This window comes from Aquila chrysaetos, chromosome 19, assembly GCF_900496995.4.
Source record: "Aquila chrysaetos chrysaetos chromosome 19, bAquChr1.4, whole genome shotgun sequence".
NCBI classification, from domain to species: domain Eukaryota; kingdom Metazoa; phylum Chordata; class Aves; order Accipitriformes; family Accipitridae; genus Aquila; species Aquila chrysaetos.
In genome coordinates, this window is record NC_044022.1 from 7,954,674 (window position 1) to 7,966,829 (window position 12,156).

The 12,156-nt window shown below is 43.0% G+C and overlaps 1 protein-coding gene and 1 long non-coding RNA gene across 6 annotated transcripts in view; one reads left to right on the top strand and one right to left on the bottom strand.

Annotated features, from left to right (window-relative positions):
* Positions 1–330: 330 nt before the first annotated feature.
* On the bottom strand, positions 331–11,053 carry LOC115353239. The gene is made up of 2 exons (XR_003927505.1): positions 10,927–11,053; positions 331–2,732 (listed from the first exon to the last, which is right to left on the bottom strand). It is a non-coding gene; the product is annotated as an uncharacterized LOC115353239 (long non-coding RNA).
* A 23-nt stretch (positions 11,054–11,076) lies between these two features.
* Positions 11,077–12,156, top strand: part of MICU2 (mitochondrial calcium uptake 2) — a 151,298-nt gene continuing 150,218 nt past the window's right edge. For all 5 annotated transcript variants that reach the window (XM_030042316.2, XM_041118415.1, XM_041118414.1 and 2 more), the window contains exon 1: positions 11,077–11,369. In XM_030042316.2, the coding sequence (XP_029898176.1) occupies positions 11,088–11,369 (282 nt within the window). In that variant the 5' untranslated portion in view covers positions 11,077–11,087. The remainder of the gene's footprint in view (positions 11,370–12,156) is intronic.

A 12,156-nucleotide genomic window follows, 5' to 3' on the forward strand; every position in this document is an offset into this window, starting at 1 on the left:
GTCTATCTCCCCGACAGTACATATCATACATGAGAACTGGCTTTAAGTCACATCATCGCATGTACGGATCTCATTTAGTTTATAAGTTTCTTCAGATCTAAGCAGTTGTCTTTGCAGTCTTGGTGTCCCATCTGTGGGTTTTGGGGTTTTTTGTCTGTTTTGCTTTTGTGCAATTGATTCCTCCTTCATCAGTGTAAGAACCTGTATTTATCGCACTTTTTGATTTTAAGCCATGTCTGCAACCCGGGAGGATCATTTTTGCCATTCTGATCCCTTTTTCCAGTGTATTTCCAACTTCTTCCAGCTTGACATATATTTTGAAATTTATAAGCATATGGTCTAGTCACTCATCCCATCCCATTGAAGAGAACTGTCCTCAGACTCCTAAAGCCTACATGAAATGCCATCTCAAACTGACTGTAAGCCACCAATAACCACTTCTTCAACGCAGTATTTTTTGATCAGTGGCCCTCATCCGTCCTTACTTTCTAGTGATTTCATCTAGGCTGTACTTCTTTAGTTACTTATAAAAAACAATAGGGAACAGAGTCAGAAGCCTTACTAAAATCTATGTAATTTTCCCTGCTTCATCTGTATCTACCAGGCAAGATAGTGAAGAAGAAAATCAGTTTTGTTTGACATGATATATTCGTGACAGAGGTGTGTCAGCAAGCTTTTATCAACTTAGCATGTTCTAGGCCTTTAGAAACTGCTTATTTAACAATTTTTCCCAGAATCCAGGGGTGAAAGTTAGTTAGGCTACCTGGCTACCTTGGGGTCACTTCTCTTTTAGAAAAAGCTATTATGTTTCCCTTTCTCAGTCCTCTACTGTCTCCTCTGTCCTCCATGAGTTTTCAAAGATATCTGAAATATCTGGAAATGATTCAGTACTTACTTGGGCTAGTTCCTGAATTACTTCAGAAGGTAGATGCAGGAAATGTGAATGTATCTATCTTACCCAAGTATCTTCTCTTTCTTAAAAAATATTTTGTTAAATATCCAGACAGCAGTAACCTTTTTTCTGAGTTTTGAAGACTACCTGATGTTTGAGAAGTGTTAGAAACTTTGGCCTGTCTGCATGATATCCGTAATATTTATTACATGTGGGCATCCAGATTAGCCAGATATGTGGTGTGCTGGCTAATGAACCAGTTTACAGCTTTGAAAAAAGTAAGTGACCAAAGGAAATGCAAACTAATTAAAATGTTTAACATAATCCTTAAGAGGCAATTGCAACCTAGTAATTTTTTTTTGATGCTACTATGTAATGGTCTGGGGGTTTGCTCATTTGGGGTCAAAACATGATTCAGATCATGACTAAGGATAGCACAGTTTTTGCAGAAAGGAGAGTAACTTTATGGAATCTAAAGCCACTTCTGCAGGACATTCACTATTTGTTCTGGCTAAGCTGTTTCTAAGGCTAGGGAACAAAGATGATGAATAAGGCAGGTTAAGTTTTATGCTATCAAGTGTACACAGAAGTACAAAAGATAAGTTCTGGACTGAAGTCCAGAACAGTTTTGCCAGTGACTTCAAGCAGATTAAAATCTTAGAGATTGTCTCAGAGTCATAGGAAATATAAGGGACTTTTAAATTGTGTCATTTTAAAAGATACAAAGGAACTAGAATAAGGTGCACTAAATAAGGCATAAAGTTAATGATGGAGGTTCCCACCATGCTTTAGCCATTGCTTTCTTACACCTTCTTGTTACTTGTTTTTATTGGACCATAGTCTGTCCTGTCTCTTCAGAATGTAAATTACAACAAATTAGAATCAGTGGAGTTACAGCTAGGAAAACTTAAAAATTACATGCAAGGTGGATTTAAGACAGTGGATGAGTAGTAGCATAAGACAGACACAGGCATCCTTGGATTTAAAAACAAACATGGACCCCAAAAGTTCAGTAATGCACAAATTTTATTTCTTTTTAAATTTGCAATAATCAACTGGAAACCTTTCAAATAATGCAATATTTGCAGAAAATATGTTACAAATAGCTTTTGCCTTCAGGGATTATTTCCAGCTCTGTCACTGTCTTGCTTTAAGATCTTAGACAAGTCATTTCAGCCTACTGCACTTCATGGTACCAAAAGAAGGCAATCAACCTCTAGTGACCCTCCACAGATGCTGTAATACCCAGTTCTTGATGAGGTACCCTAATCCTTCAGAGCAGTGGAGTCCCCTGTTGCTCTCCCTGCAGGGACTCTGGTACCTCCCCAACTACCAGTGGTAGCTGAGATTCTGGGGATCAGCAAGTAAACCTAGTTGCTCAATACACACAATATGACTTACAATAAAATAGAGATTATATAAAAAGAGATTAAGGAGCAGAGTAGTCTAAAAGGAGAACAGACACAGATTGCAGGGGTGTTAAGTCATTTAGATCCTACTTAGTTTGTAACAACTGCTAACCTACCATTTATTCAACATAATAATGCAATACTTATTCCTCAGACTTGCCTTCCACTTCTTCCATCCAAGTCTGGTAAGAGTAGTGGGCTCTTTTGGGTGCCAGGATGTTATCAGGTATAACAGGCAGCTGTCATGGGTAGGTTTGGGGTAAGATGACACCGTGGACAGTCCCTAGTTTCCAGCAGGTCACCTATAGGCTCTGCTGGTCCTCAGTCCTCCACTGCTGCCACAGCTTCCTGGAGCTTCTCAGGGCTTATGGAGTGGGAGGCTCCAGACTAACCTCAGGTCTTCTGAGTCAAAATGGCAGTCTCTCTTGCTGCTGTGGAGAACAGTAAACAGCTTGCTTTCATCAGTCACCTTCTCCCTGCTCACAGAGCCCCACCCAGTTAAGCTTAGGGGCAGCCTAGCATGGTAAGGCTGGCACTCCTAAGTGCCTTCAACTACCACAGGCAAGTAGGTAGATAGCCTCTGGAACACTGGACCATCTACCTTTGTGAGCTCTCTCTGAGCTCTCTCTGCAGCAGATGATAGGAGTGATGTCTGAACTGACAGAGGATATGCATATTTTTCATGCAAGTCAAGATACAAAAGAGATGTAAATTCCAGTGTTCCCAAATACAGATGTTCATAAGCCTAGTAACAAGTTAGTACTTAGGTAAGGAGGGTATCACAACTTCTCCCATGCAACAGCAATAAGACATTCTTCCCTAGCTGCACCTTGAAGTAACATCCGTGCTTCCACCTGTCATCAGGGTGGCACCCCATGATCAAACTGTGACTATCTCCTTTGTTGCCAACTGACAGTGTATGTGCCCAGCAAGTCTGATATCCAAATCTGCAAGAGTTCCTTTTCAAGAATCTTTGCAGCAACCATAAGCAGTAAATAAAAGCAGCTTACGGTGTAGGTATTTACAGCTGAACTAAAATCATCTCAGTTACCCTTACAGCCAAAAAGACTGAAACTGGTGTTCCTTTGGTTGAGATTCATGTGAGCCACTTTATACATTTATCTTAGAATGAGACGAATTATGATGCAGAGATGCAATGCATACTTCTCCCCATTGATTGTAACAAGAGTATAAGGCGATTAATTCAGGTGCAGACACCTATATGTAGACATTTACTTTTAGTCAGATGAAACTTAGCCATGTCTTACATACTCTTGCCATTCCACACAAACCTCTGTTACACATGGTTTAGCCTCGCCAGTCCCTTTCCTCAGAAATTATGTTACAGCTGATTTGCTGTGGATCCTGAGTAATACTGTAGGGGTACATCTTTTGTGCTACATAAAAGAGAGAGCGAGCTCAAGGACCAGAAGCAGCACCATACAGGTGTCCTGGCTGTGCTCTGGACTGCTGCAACTAAATCTCTCCATTACAGACCAGATACAGAGAGGCTATACCTAAGCTGCAGGAACATGAGACCCATAAACAGTGTGAATGCCATGTGAACTGGAAACTCCCTACATTTTGTGAACATGAGCCAGTCTGTGTATCTTGACTTTTTGCTCTTGGTATAGCTTTTGCCTCCTTGGACATGTGCAATTCAGATACTGCAGAGTACCGACTCCCTCAAGTTCCCTCAAGACCCTTCCCTTTTCTAGAAAAGGGTCCTCTAAGGGACTGGAAATCTCCTCTGGGTGTACTCAGCCAACAGCTCCTGCCTGAATGGTGCCAAGTGGGGACCGTTCCCCAAAAAGCAGCTTTGTCCACAGTTTCTTTAGGGATTTTTATTAGTGCCATTATTACTGTGCCTTTGCAAGTGGCTCCAACAGTCCATTTTGATGTAGCTACAGACTAAGGAACCCCTCACTAGCAAATATACCAAGACTGCCCACAATATTTACACAAATAGCTATTTTTCAACTCTGTAAGAGCCAAATGCAGACATCTATGGAAAGAGACTCTGCTGACCACAATGAACTTTGTATTAGGACTTTCAACTTTTTTATGAAAGGATCACAGAACCTTTTATAGTGAAGGTATGTTTCTACCACACACTATTAGCTTAGATCTGACCCTATACTAATTTTAGTTACTAAACAACTAAACACACATATTTGGAAAATAATCATGCCTTCCCCTGCTTATACAAAAAGAGGTGCAATCAAAGATCATAAATAGCATTCTGAGCAAAAGAAGTAAACACTACTTAAAATAATGGAATACATTGCCCAAAACAGTAATTTAGAGTTTTATAATTCTTTTCTTTTCCAAAGAAATAATTATATACACTTCACCATCTTCAGCAGTCTTAAAGATGTTATAATTTAAGATAACTTTCATTAATAAATCACAGTAGTACTACAAAGTGTTATTAATAGTAGCTTTAGACATCGGTCTGGGAAAAGAAACAAGAAAGAAGGTATACGATGCTTCTTCTACTTCAACATTTCCAGAAAACATATATTTTAAAAATATTTTACAGGTTAAAATACTGATAATTCTATAATTGTTTCTTTAGTAATACTGTGAAGTAATGTCTTTGCCTTCTTTATTGTATTTTTTGAACTACATAACAATAATTATTTAAAATTATATCAGTCGCATTGCATTTAAAAATATAGAGTCTGAGTCCCTAATAAATCCTTCTGGTTTTTCAAGTAACACAGATAAAATTAACTTTGCTAATCTTGACTTGTTTTATTGTACCCTTATGTACAATTTCCATCCCTCTCTCTTTTAAGTACAGAATCTATACAGTGGAAAGTGTTAGGCAACCTTAACTATAGTTATTGCTGCCAACTCTTCCTATAAAACTTAGGCTGAAATACTGGTATAATTAAAATTGATGGCAATACTCACGCTGATTTCAGAGAATGAAAGAAAAGAGAAGAAACGCTCCCTGAAATACAGTAAGGTCCCCACAATAAAATTTTATATTTACATGGGAAGCACTAGTAATAAGATTTCAGGAAATACTACGATTAATATATTATAGGCAAAAAACATATATAAATGTGTGCGTATATATATATATATGTATGTATATAAAGATACAGGTAAAAAGCCAAAATTATAGGATTTCACTTAGATATGGGCCTATCTTTTTAATCAGGGCTAGCAACACTACAGAAGAATGTTTGGAAGGGAAGAAAAATGAAGTATAACTTATTCAGCTGGAACCATGAGGAAAATATTAACCACTAAAGCTCATAATGTAATTCCATTACTTAAAATGTTTTCAGGGGACCTCTATTATTGTTGCAAAAGTGCCATGGGATCTTATCATTAAAAGATAAAACAGCAGCTGAACCACAGTTCTCATCTAATACCAAGAAAGTCCCCAGTCTTCAAAGATTTATGCATACAGTTAATTTTATGCAGTAGGAGTAGTCTCGCTTCAGACCACAGAACTTTTCAAAATGCTTAATATTAGCCATAATATAAGTAGCTTATCACAGAATTGAGACCTACAGCCTAACTTGAAGAGCCATAACAAATATATTTTTCAAATTCAAAAAAATGCACGTTCCACCATGAGAGGATCAGTTTTGACCTGCATTTTTTTGTTCACATAAAAGCAGTACTTCAACAGTCTGCGTACAATTTCTTTTATGAATCAAATATTTATCACAAAAAGGCCACTGCGAACTTAGAAACTGTATTTTAAAATATTTCCAATTACATTACTAGTATCTTCAATTCTCAAATTAATTTTTTTAAAAATAAGAATTTTGCTTTCAACTATTTTCTCTGATTTTTCAACTTGACTTAAAAAAGTAATTCTTCTGAAGTTTGAGGGAACTTGTTACATATGCCGGTAAGGTGTTTTTCAGCTAACTACATAGGAACAGTGTGGGAAGACAGTTAGTGTGTTAGAAAGGTCAATATAAATTAATGCTATGAGAAGTATTTGGGGACACATATCTTAGGCAAATTTTATTTCTTTTCCTTTTAAATTGACTCTATCATGATAAGCTTTCAAGTAACTTTAGCAAGTTGAAAATACTTGGAAGATAAGCTATATTTATGGCCTCGCTCCTAAATGCAAAGATCGCTGTGAACTCTTATTTATGAGCTGAATTGTGTTATCTAGCCACAAAATGTTCACATTTATTTTCAGTCTTACTAGTGGATGAATGTTGCCTGTCTGGTAATTAGTTCCATGTCCATCATCTCCAAAGCCTATAAAATAACTGGACTTTCTGTAAACTAACAGCACATTGTCATCTTAAGGCTTCTTCATCAGAGGAAGGTATTTCAGCTTCCTTGAAACTGATCTCTCATCTGTCGTTTGTTTTTTGTTTTTTCTTGTAGAGGAGGGATGGGTAGCAATTATGGAAACATTCAAGGCCAGGTTGGATGGGGCTCTGAGCAACCTGATCTAGCTGAAGATGTTCCTGCTCATTGCAGGGGGGGCGGACCAGATGACCTTTAAAGGTCCCTTCCAACCCAAACTATTCTATGATGCTATGAATAATAGTCTCTCTAGCATACGAAGCAGCTTTGGAAATCCCTTTTGGAAGTCAACTCCCAACCTTCACCATAAACAACCTTGGTACAGGACCTTTGAGAATCTGGATAGATATCAAGGTATCAGCTGGCCAGCTTTAACAACTGTCCAGTTTTATCCAATCACCCAGTAGTTTTCAAAGTGCACTAGGATTATTTTATCAGTTTTAACAAAACTTGTCTTCCTTGTGCTTACATCCTTATCTACCTCAGAGTGTTTTCCTTGTAATCATAGGCAGACAGATTGCTCTCATGTCTGTTGAAGTAAAATACAAGTAATACTCTTAAGAAGACCAATGTAATTTTGAAGGGGCTAAAGAAGGTCTGGCTTTGTGAGACCTTCCATTTCAGTCTTCTGTCTGACTTTGGGCAGAATTTAATCTATGGTGCAGTTCTTCACCTACAAAACCAAGCAGTGCTATTTCCCATCTTTGAATTAGCTTGTCTGTTCAGCTCCTCCAGGAAAGTATCCAAAATATTGTTAGCACAGTGCCTAGCCTACCAAAATCTTACTTTTGGTTGGAGCTTACTGTCAAATGTACATAGGGTAAATAAGTCAGACCACTCCCATGCTGTTTCTCGTGAAATGGGGTCATGTATATAAAAGGTGGCCTGCCAGCCCCTCCCTCAATTCACAAATGGCTGGTCATTGCCTTCCCCAATCCAGTTATGCAGCATTTGAAGCCCCGAAAGACAGACGAGCATGATGGGTGGCCTTCAGACTGGATGACTGGATGACTGAATCCATCTCTCAACTCTTATTCTATCTAAAATAGTAAGAAAGGGTTTAGATTGAATGTAGCAGGAGTTAATTTAAGCTGTTACAAGAGTAAATGAATGCTGGCACTAAGCCTAATGCTCTTGAGGGGATTGGAGTTCTAGCAGAGAGAGAATCCCTGTTGGAACTTAGCCTAATGCTCTTAAAAAGACACTGAGATGTGGAAGTGGACCTTCAGGCATGTGGAGATGTAGGTTTACTTGGTATTTTTACTTTTTGCTTTTGACTTTGTAACAAAACTTGGAAGAAATTAAGTTCCTGCCAAACATGATTTCCTAAGAATCACAGGAGTCACAAGGGTTTTGTTTCATGGTAGTGTGTTTTTGCCTTTTGATGTGACTTCACATTATGTTCATTATGCCTAACAAGAAATGACCGCATGGAAGTATAGTTATGTAACAATTCAATGGAACATTGACTCTTACAGGAAAATTACATTCCTAAACATTTAAGCAAAGATATTAGACCTTTCATTTGCTTTTGCAAATTTTCAGCAATGCAAACATCTCTAGTACAAAGTCTGAAGTCAACATGTAGAAAGCACTTGTTAAAAAACCAGATATGTCAGCTTGCTAAATGTAATGATTTCTGCTTACAAGAACTAAGGAAGAGGAAACTGAGCAGGATGGGAAAGGGAGCCTCTGAACTAACATTTTAGTGCCACAGGGCATAGTAGTTGATGACACTTGTCACTATGTAGCTCAATTTTTCTGATGAAACTCCTGTTATATTTACCACACTGTCAGTGTCATTTCTACAGATGACAGCTATCTTTGCTTTCTGTCATAAACTACCCTGCAGTGATACTGCAGGAGGTGAAACAGGGCTATGTCTTAATAGCCAAGGGTTTTCTAGCTACTTAGGCATACGTTCTAGCACCCACAAATATACCAGCCTGGTTATGGTAACACAGGTGTGAGCCACGTTAGTGCAGCAGTAGCTTTGCACTCCCAGACACTGCATGCAGAGGGTGAATTTACTGCAGGGAGAGAAAGGGTGGCTAAGGACACTTAACTTCCCCATCAGCATTGCGTGCTTGCAGTCATATGAGAATAGTTCTCCATTCACATTGCAGTTGTATCTGTTCCAGTCAGGAATGTCATCTGAGGAAAGACAAATGACCTACTTATTTCGTTCTTACTCAAAGAAAAACTGAAAATGCCTGGCAGGGTGCTGAACTAAACCTGCTTACCTGTGTTGTGGTCTTGTGTTCAACATCAAGGGATCTGGCATTCAGAATTCAAATCTCTCAGCCATCCTTTACAATGTTTCTGGGATGTTGCCAGCATTCATGAAGTGCTTGTTATTGACTGACACAGAAAGGGAAGTACTCCTAATGTGTTTGTGCAAATATTCTGTGTCAAACTATAAGACTGGGATAGAAAATATTTTGTCCGTCTAGAGGGAAATACAAACAGGGGACAGGAATTTGCTGCAAGTTTTACATCTCTACAGAAGAAGTAGGATTTTGCAGTGTGTGTTTGTGTATGACGATAGAGGGATTTTGCTGCTATGTTTTACGGTATCTGGGGATTAGAAAGGATTTTCCTGTATGAGTTACTTTCTAGGTCTCTGGGGATAGGAAAAAGATTTTGCAACGTACATTAGTCTGTGGAGATGGAAACCATTCACCCTGCATGTTGCACTCTTGGGTGATTTTGCAATAAGCAGTCATTTGTGTTTCCCAGAGAAGGTGTTTTTGAAGGGTTTCCATCCTGCTAAGGACTCAGGTGGCACATTCCTGAAGATGTCTCAAACACTTCACAGAATGACACTGAATGAACACAACAAGCTAATGGAAGACTTCATAAATTCTGAGATGCCATTACGTAGACGACTGAAATTACCATCTATGAAACTGAATTCATGACTCCGAATTCAGGTCAGGGAGGGAGAGTGAACTAAGATTACTTTAGTGACACTGATGGGTCATCACTGTTTGTTAGTGGATAGAAGGCAAAAAGGCATTTCCACGTTTCAGAACCTGTACCACAGCATTTGTAATGTTGACAACACAGTACTGGCTGTCATATCAGAAAGAACTGAAAGAAACAGTTTGCTAAAATGGACTGATTACATCCTGAAGGCCTTTAACCAAAGACCAAACTAATGGGAAATTGCATGCAGCAGTTCTCTCCCCAGTCTTTTCCCACATTCACATGGAGCCACTAGAACTACTCTGAAAACATGGACACTGGCACTGCCAACCAACAAATGACATTTATCTTCCTCTCCACTTTACTTCATGTGGCCATATCATTAATTCCCAGATGGCCCAATGTTTGAATGTGATCAACGAACTAATGTTTGAGTGTGATCAACTAAGTGAATCTAATCAAGGGCTAGAGACCTTTGTTAAAACTATGGTAGTGGACAAAAAAAGGACTCTGAAGCATTCACAGTGAGTAGTTATCTTTGACACAAGTGATTACTGCTGGTCAAGTCAATCTGTAACGCTTTTCAGTTATCACGTCTGCCGTGTCAGCTTCTGTAAACAGTATCTTCTGTCATCTGTATTTCATGAGAAACCCTACTCTGCCCTCGAAAAGGATGTTCTAAACTTATTCATGCTTTTGTTGTTTCTCATCTGGAACGTACGCAGAGCAACACATCCATAGGTGACATCTCCAACACTTAGAAAACCCTAACTGCACAGCTCAGGCGCCAGGCCAGCCCTGCCGCAGCGCAGGCTCACCAAGCCTGCCTCACTCTGTGCGCTGGGCTTCCCGCAGGCCTTCAAACCCAACTCATGACCCACTGCTCTTCAAGTACTCAGCGGTGGCTTAAAGCTCTGGAAGAAGAGTCACATCGGCGCGTAACGTGAAGCTGAGCTCTGTGAGAGACACACAGAGGTGGCAAGGGGCACGCTCGGGGCCGGAGGGCCGTTACAAGCCACTCTTCGCTTCCTGCGGCCCAGGCAAGGCCTTCGGTGCCCCTTTTCCTCACACAAACAAAACGCCTGACCCTGCCACCGCCTTTCCTCTCCACCAGCAACCGGCCGGGCCCTCTGCCCTTCCCGGGGGAGGGCCAGGGGCAGCTACAGCCCCCAGAGACCCGGGCCGGCCGCGCAGGGCCTCTACCCGCCGACCGGCCCCTCCATTTCAGCTTGTTTTCAGCGAAACGCTTGAAGCGGGGGCCCTGCCGCCTCCCCTCAGCCCTGAGGGGACTACCCGGCCCGGGGTGAAGGGGCCGGCAGCCGGGCGCCTTTCCAAGGCGGGAAGGCGGCCCTGCGGCACCGGTCACTGCTGTGAGACCCTGCGCACCTCTGCCTGCGTTACCTCTCTGCCAGCTCCGTCCCCTCCGGTTTTGCGGGTAGCTTCCCTCCCGCTCGCGGAGCGGGGCCAGCACGATCCCGACGGGACAGAGCCGCCCCCACCCCCGCCCCGCCGGGCGGGCGGCGAGCGGCCCCGCGGCCTCGGGCCCGGGCCCGGCGCTGCGCATGCGCACCGCGGCGTACCGCGGCCGGCGGCGGCGGCGGCGGAGGGGCCGGTTCGATGTCGGCGGCGCCACGGCGGCTTCCGGGAAGATGGCGGCGTGGAGAGCGGCGCTGGTGGTGGGTGCCCGCGCTCCGCTGAGAGGGCGGCTCGCCGGGCTGCGGCCCCCTCGGAGCCAGCGGCGCCCGCCCAGCTGGAGGGTCGCCGCCGCCGTCCTGGTCGGGGGAGGCTCCCTGGCGGCGTGTTACAGCGGGCGGCCGGGCGTGTTCCCGACGGTCCTGGCTCAGGTAAGGCGACGGCGGCGGCAGCAGCATCCCTATTCCGGCAGCCTCGCCTCCCGCCGGCGGGCAGCGGGGGTGGGGAGCCGGGGCCTGGCGCCGGGGGCGGGCGCGGGGCTGCGGGTCCCGGGGGCGGGCGCGGAGGAGCGGCCTGCGGGCGGGCCGGGGTCCGTGGCGGTCAGACCTCGTCCGCCTCAGCGCCGTCAGGCAGCACCCGGCTGCGGGGAGCGCCCACCGCGGCAGCCGGGATCAGCAGTGTGTCACTTCAGCTAACCCTGCCTCTCACCTCGCTGACGGGAACTTTGCCGTCTTCTTCAGTGGAAGAAGGCAGCGTTTGCCTTAGCGCCGAGCGTTCCCCCCCCCCCCCCCCCGCCCCCTCCGCTTGACAGCCCCGGTCGCGCAGCCCGGCGGAGCTGTGCGGTTTGCAGAAGCGCACGGCCTGCACTGAGCTCCTCGTTTGGCCGGTAACTTTGAGAGCTTGTCTTCCTTCCACGATGCCTCGTCTACACGTCAGGTGCTGTTAGATAGTCGTGCACCTTTCTTCCCCTTAAAAAAGAGTATTTCACGAAAATGGTGCTTTTATATCTCATACTTTGTCTGAAATGCATCACACATAAAGGGATGATTTCCTCTTAGTATGTTCAAAATGAGTGCTATGGATGTTAAAAGCTAGTTTACCTTGGAGCATCAGTGTGCACTCAGAAGGTTATGTTCAAGGACAGGTAGTCATTATTTACAAAATAAACTTCACAAGTTCCGAAATACAGTTATGCTTCCCAACTTTATTCTTTTCATG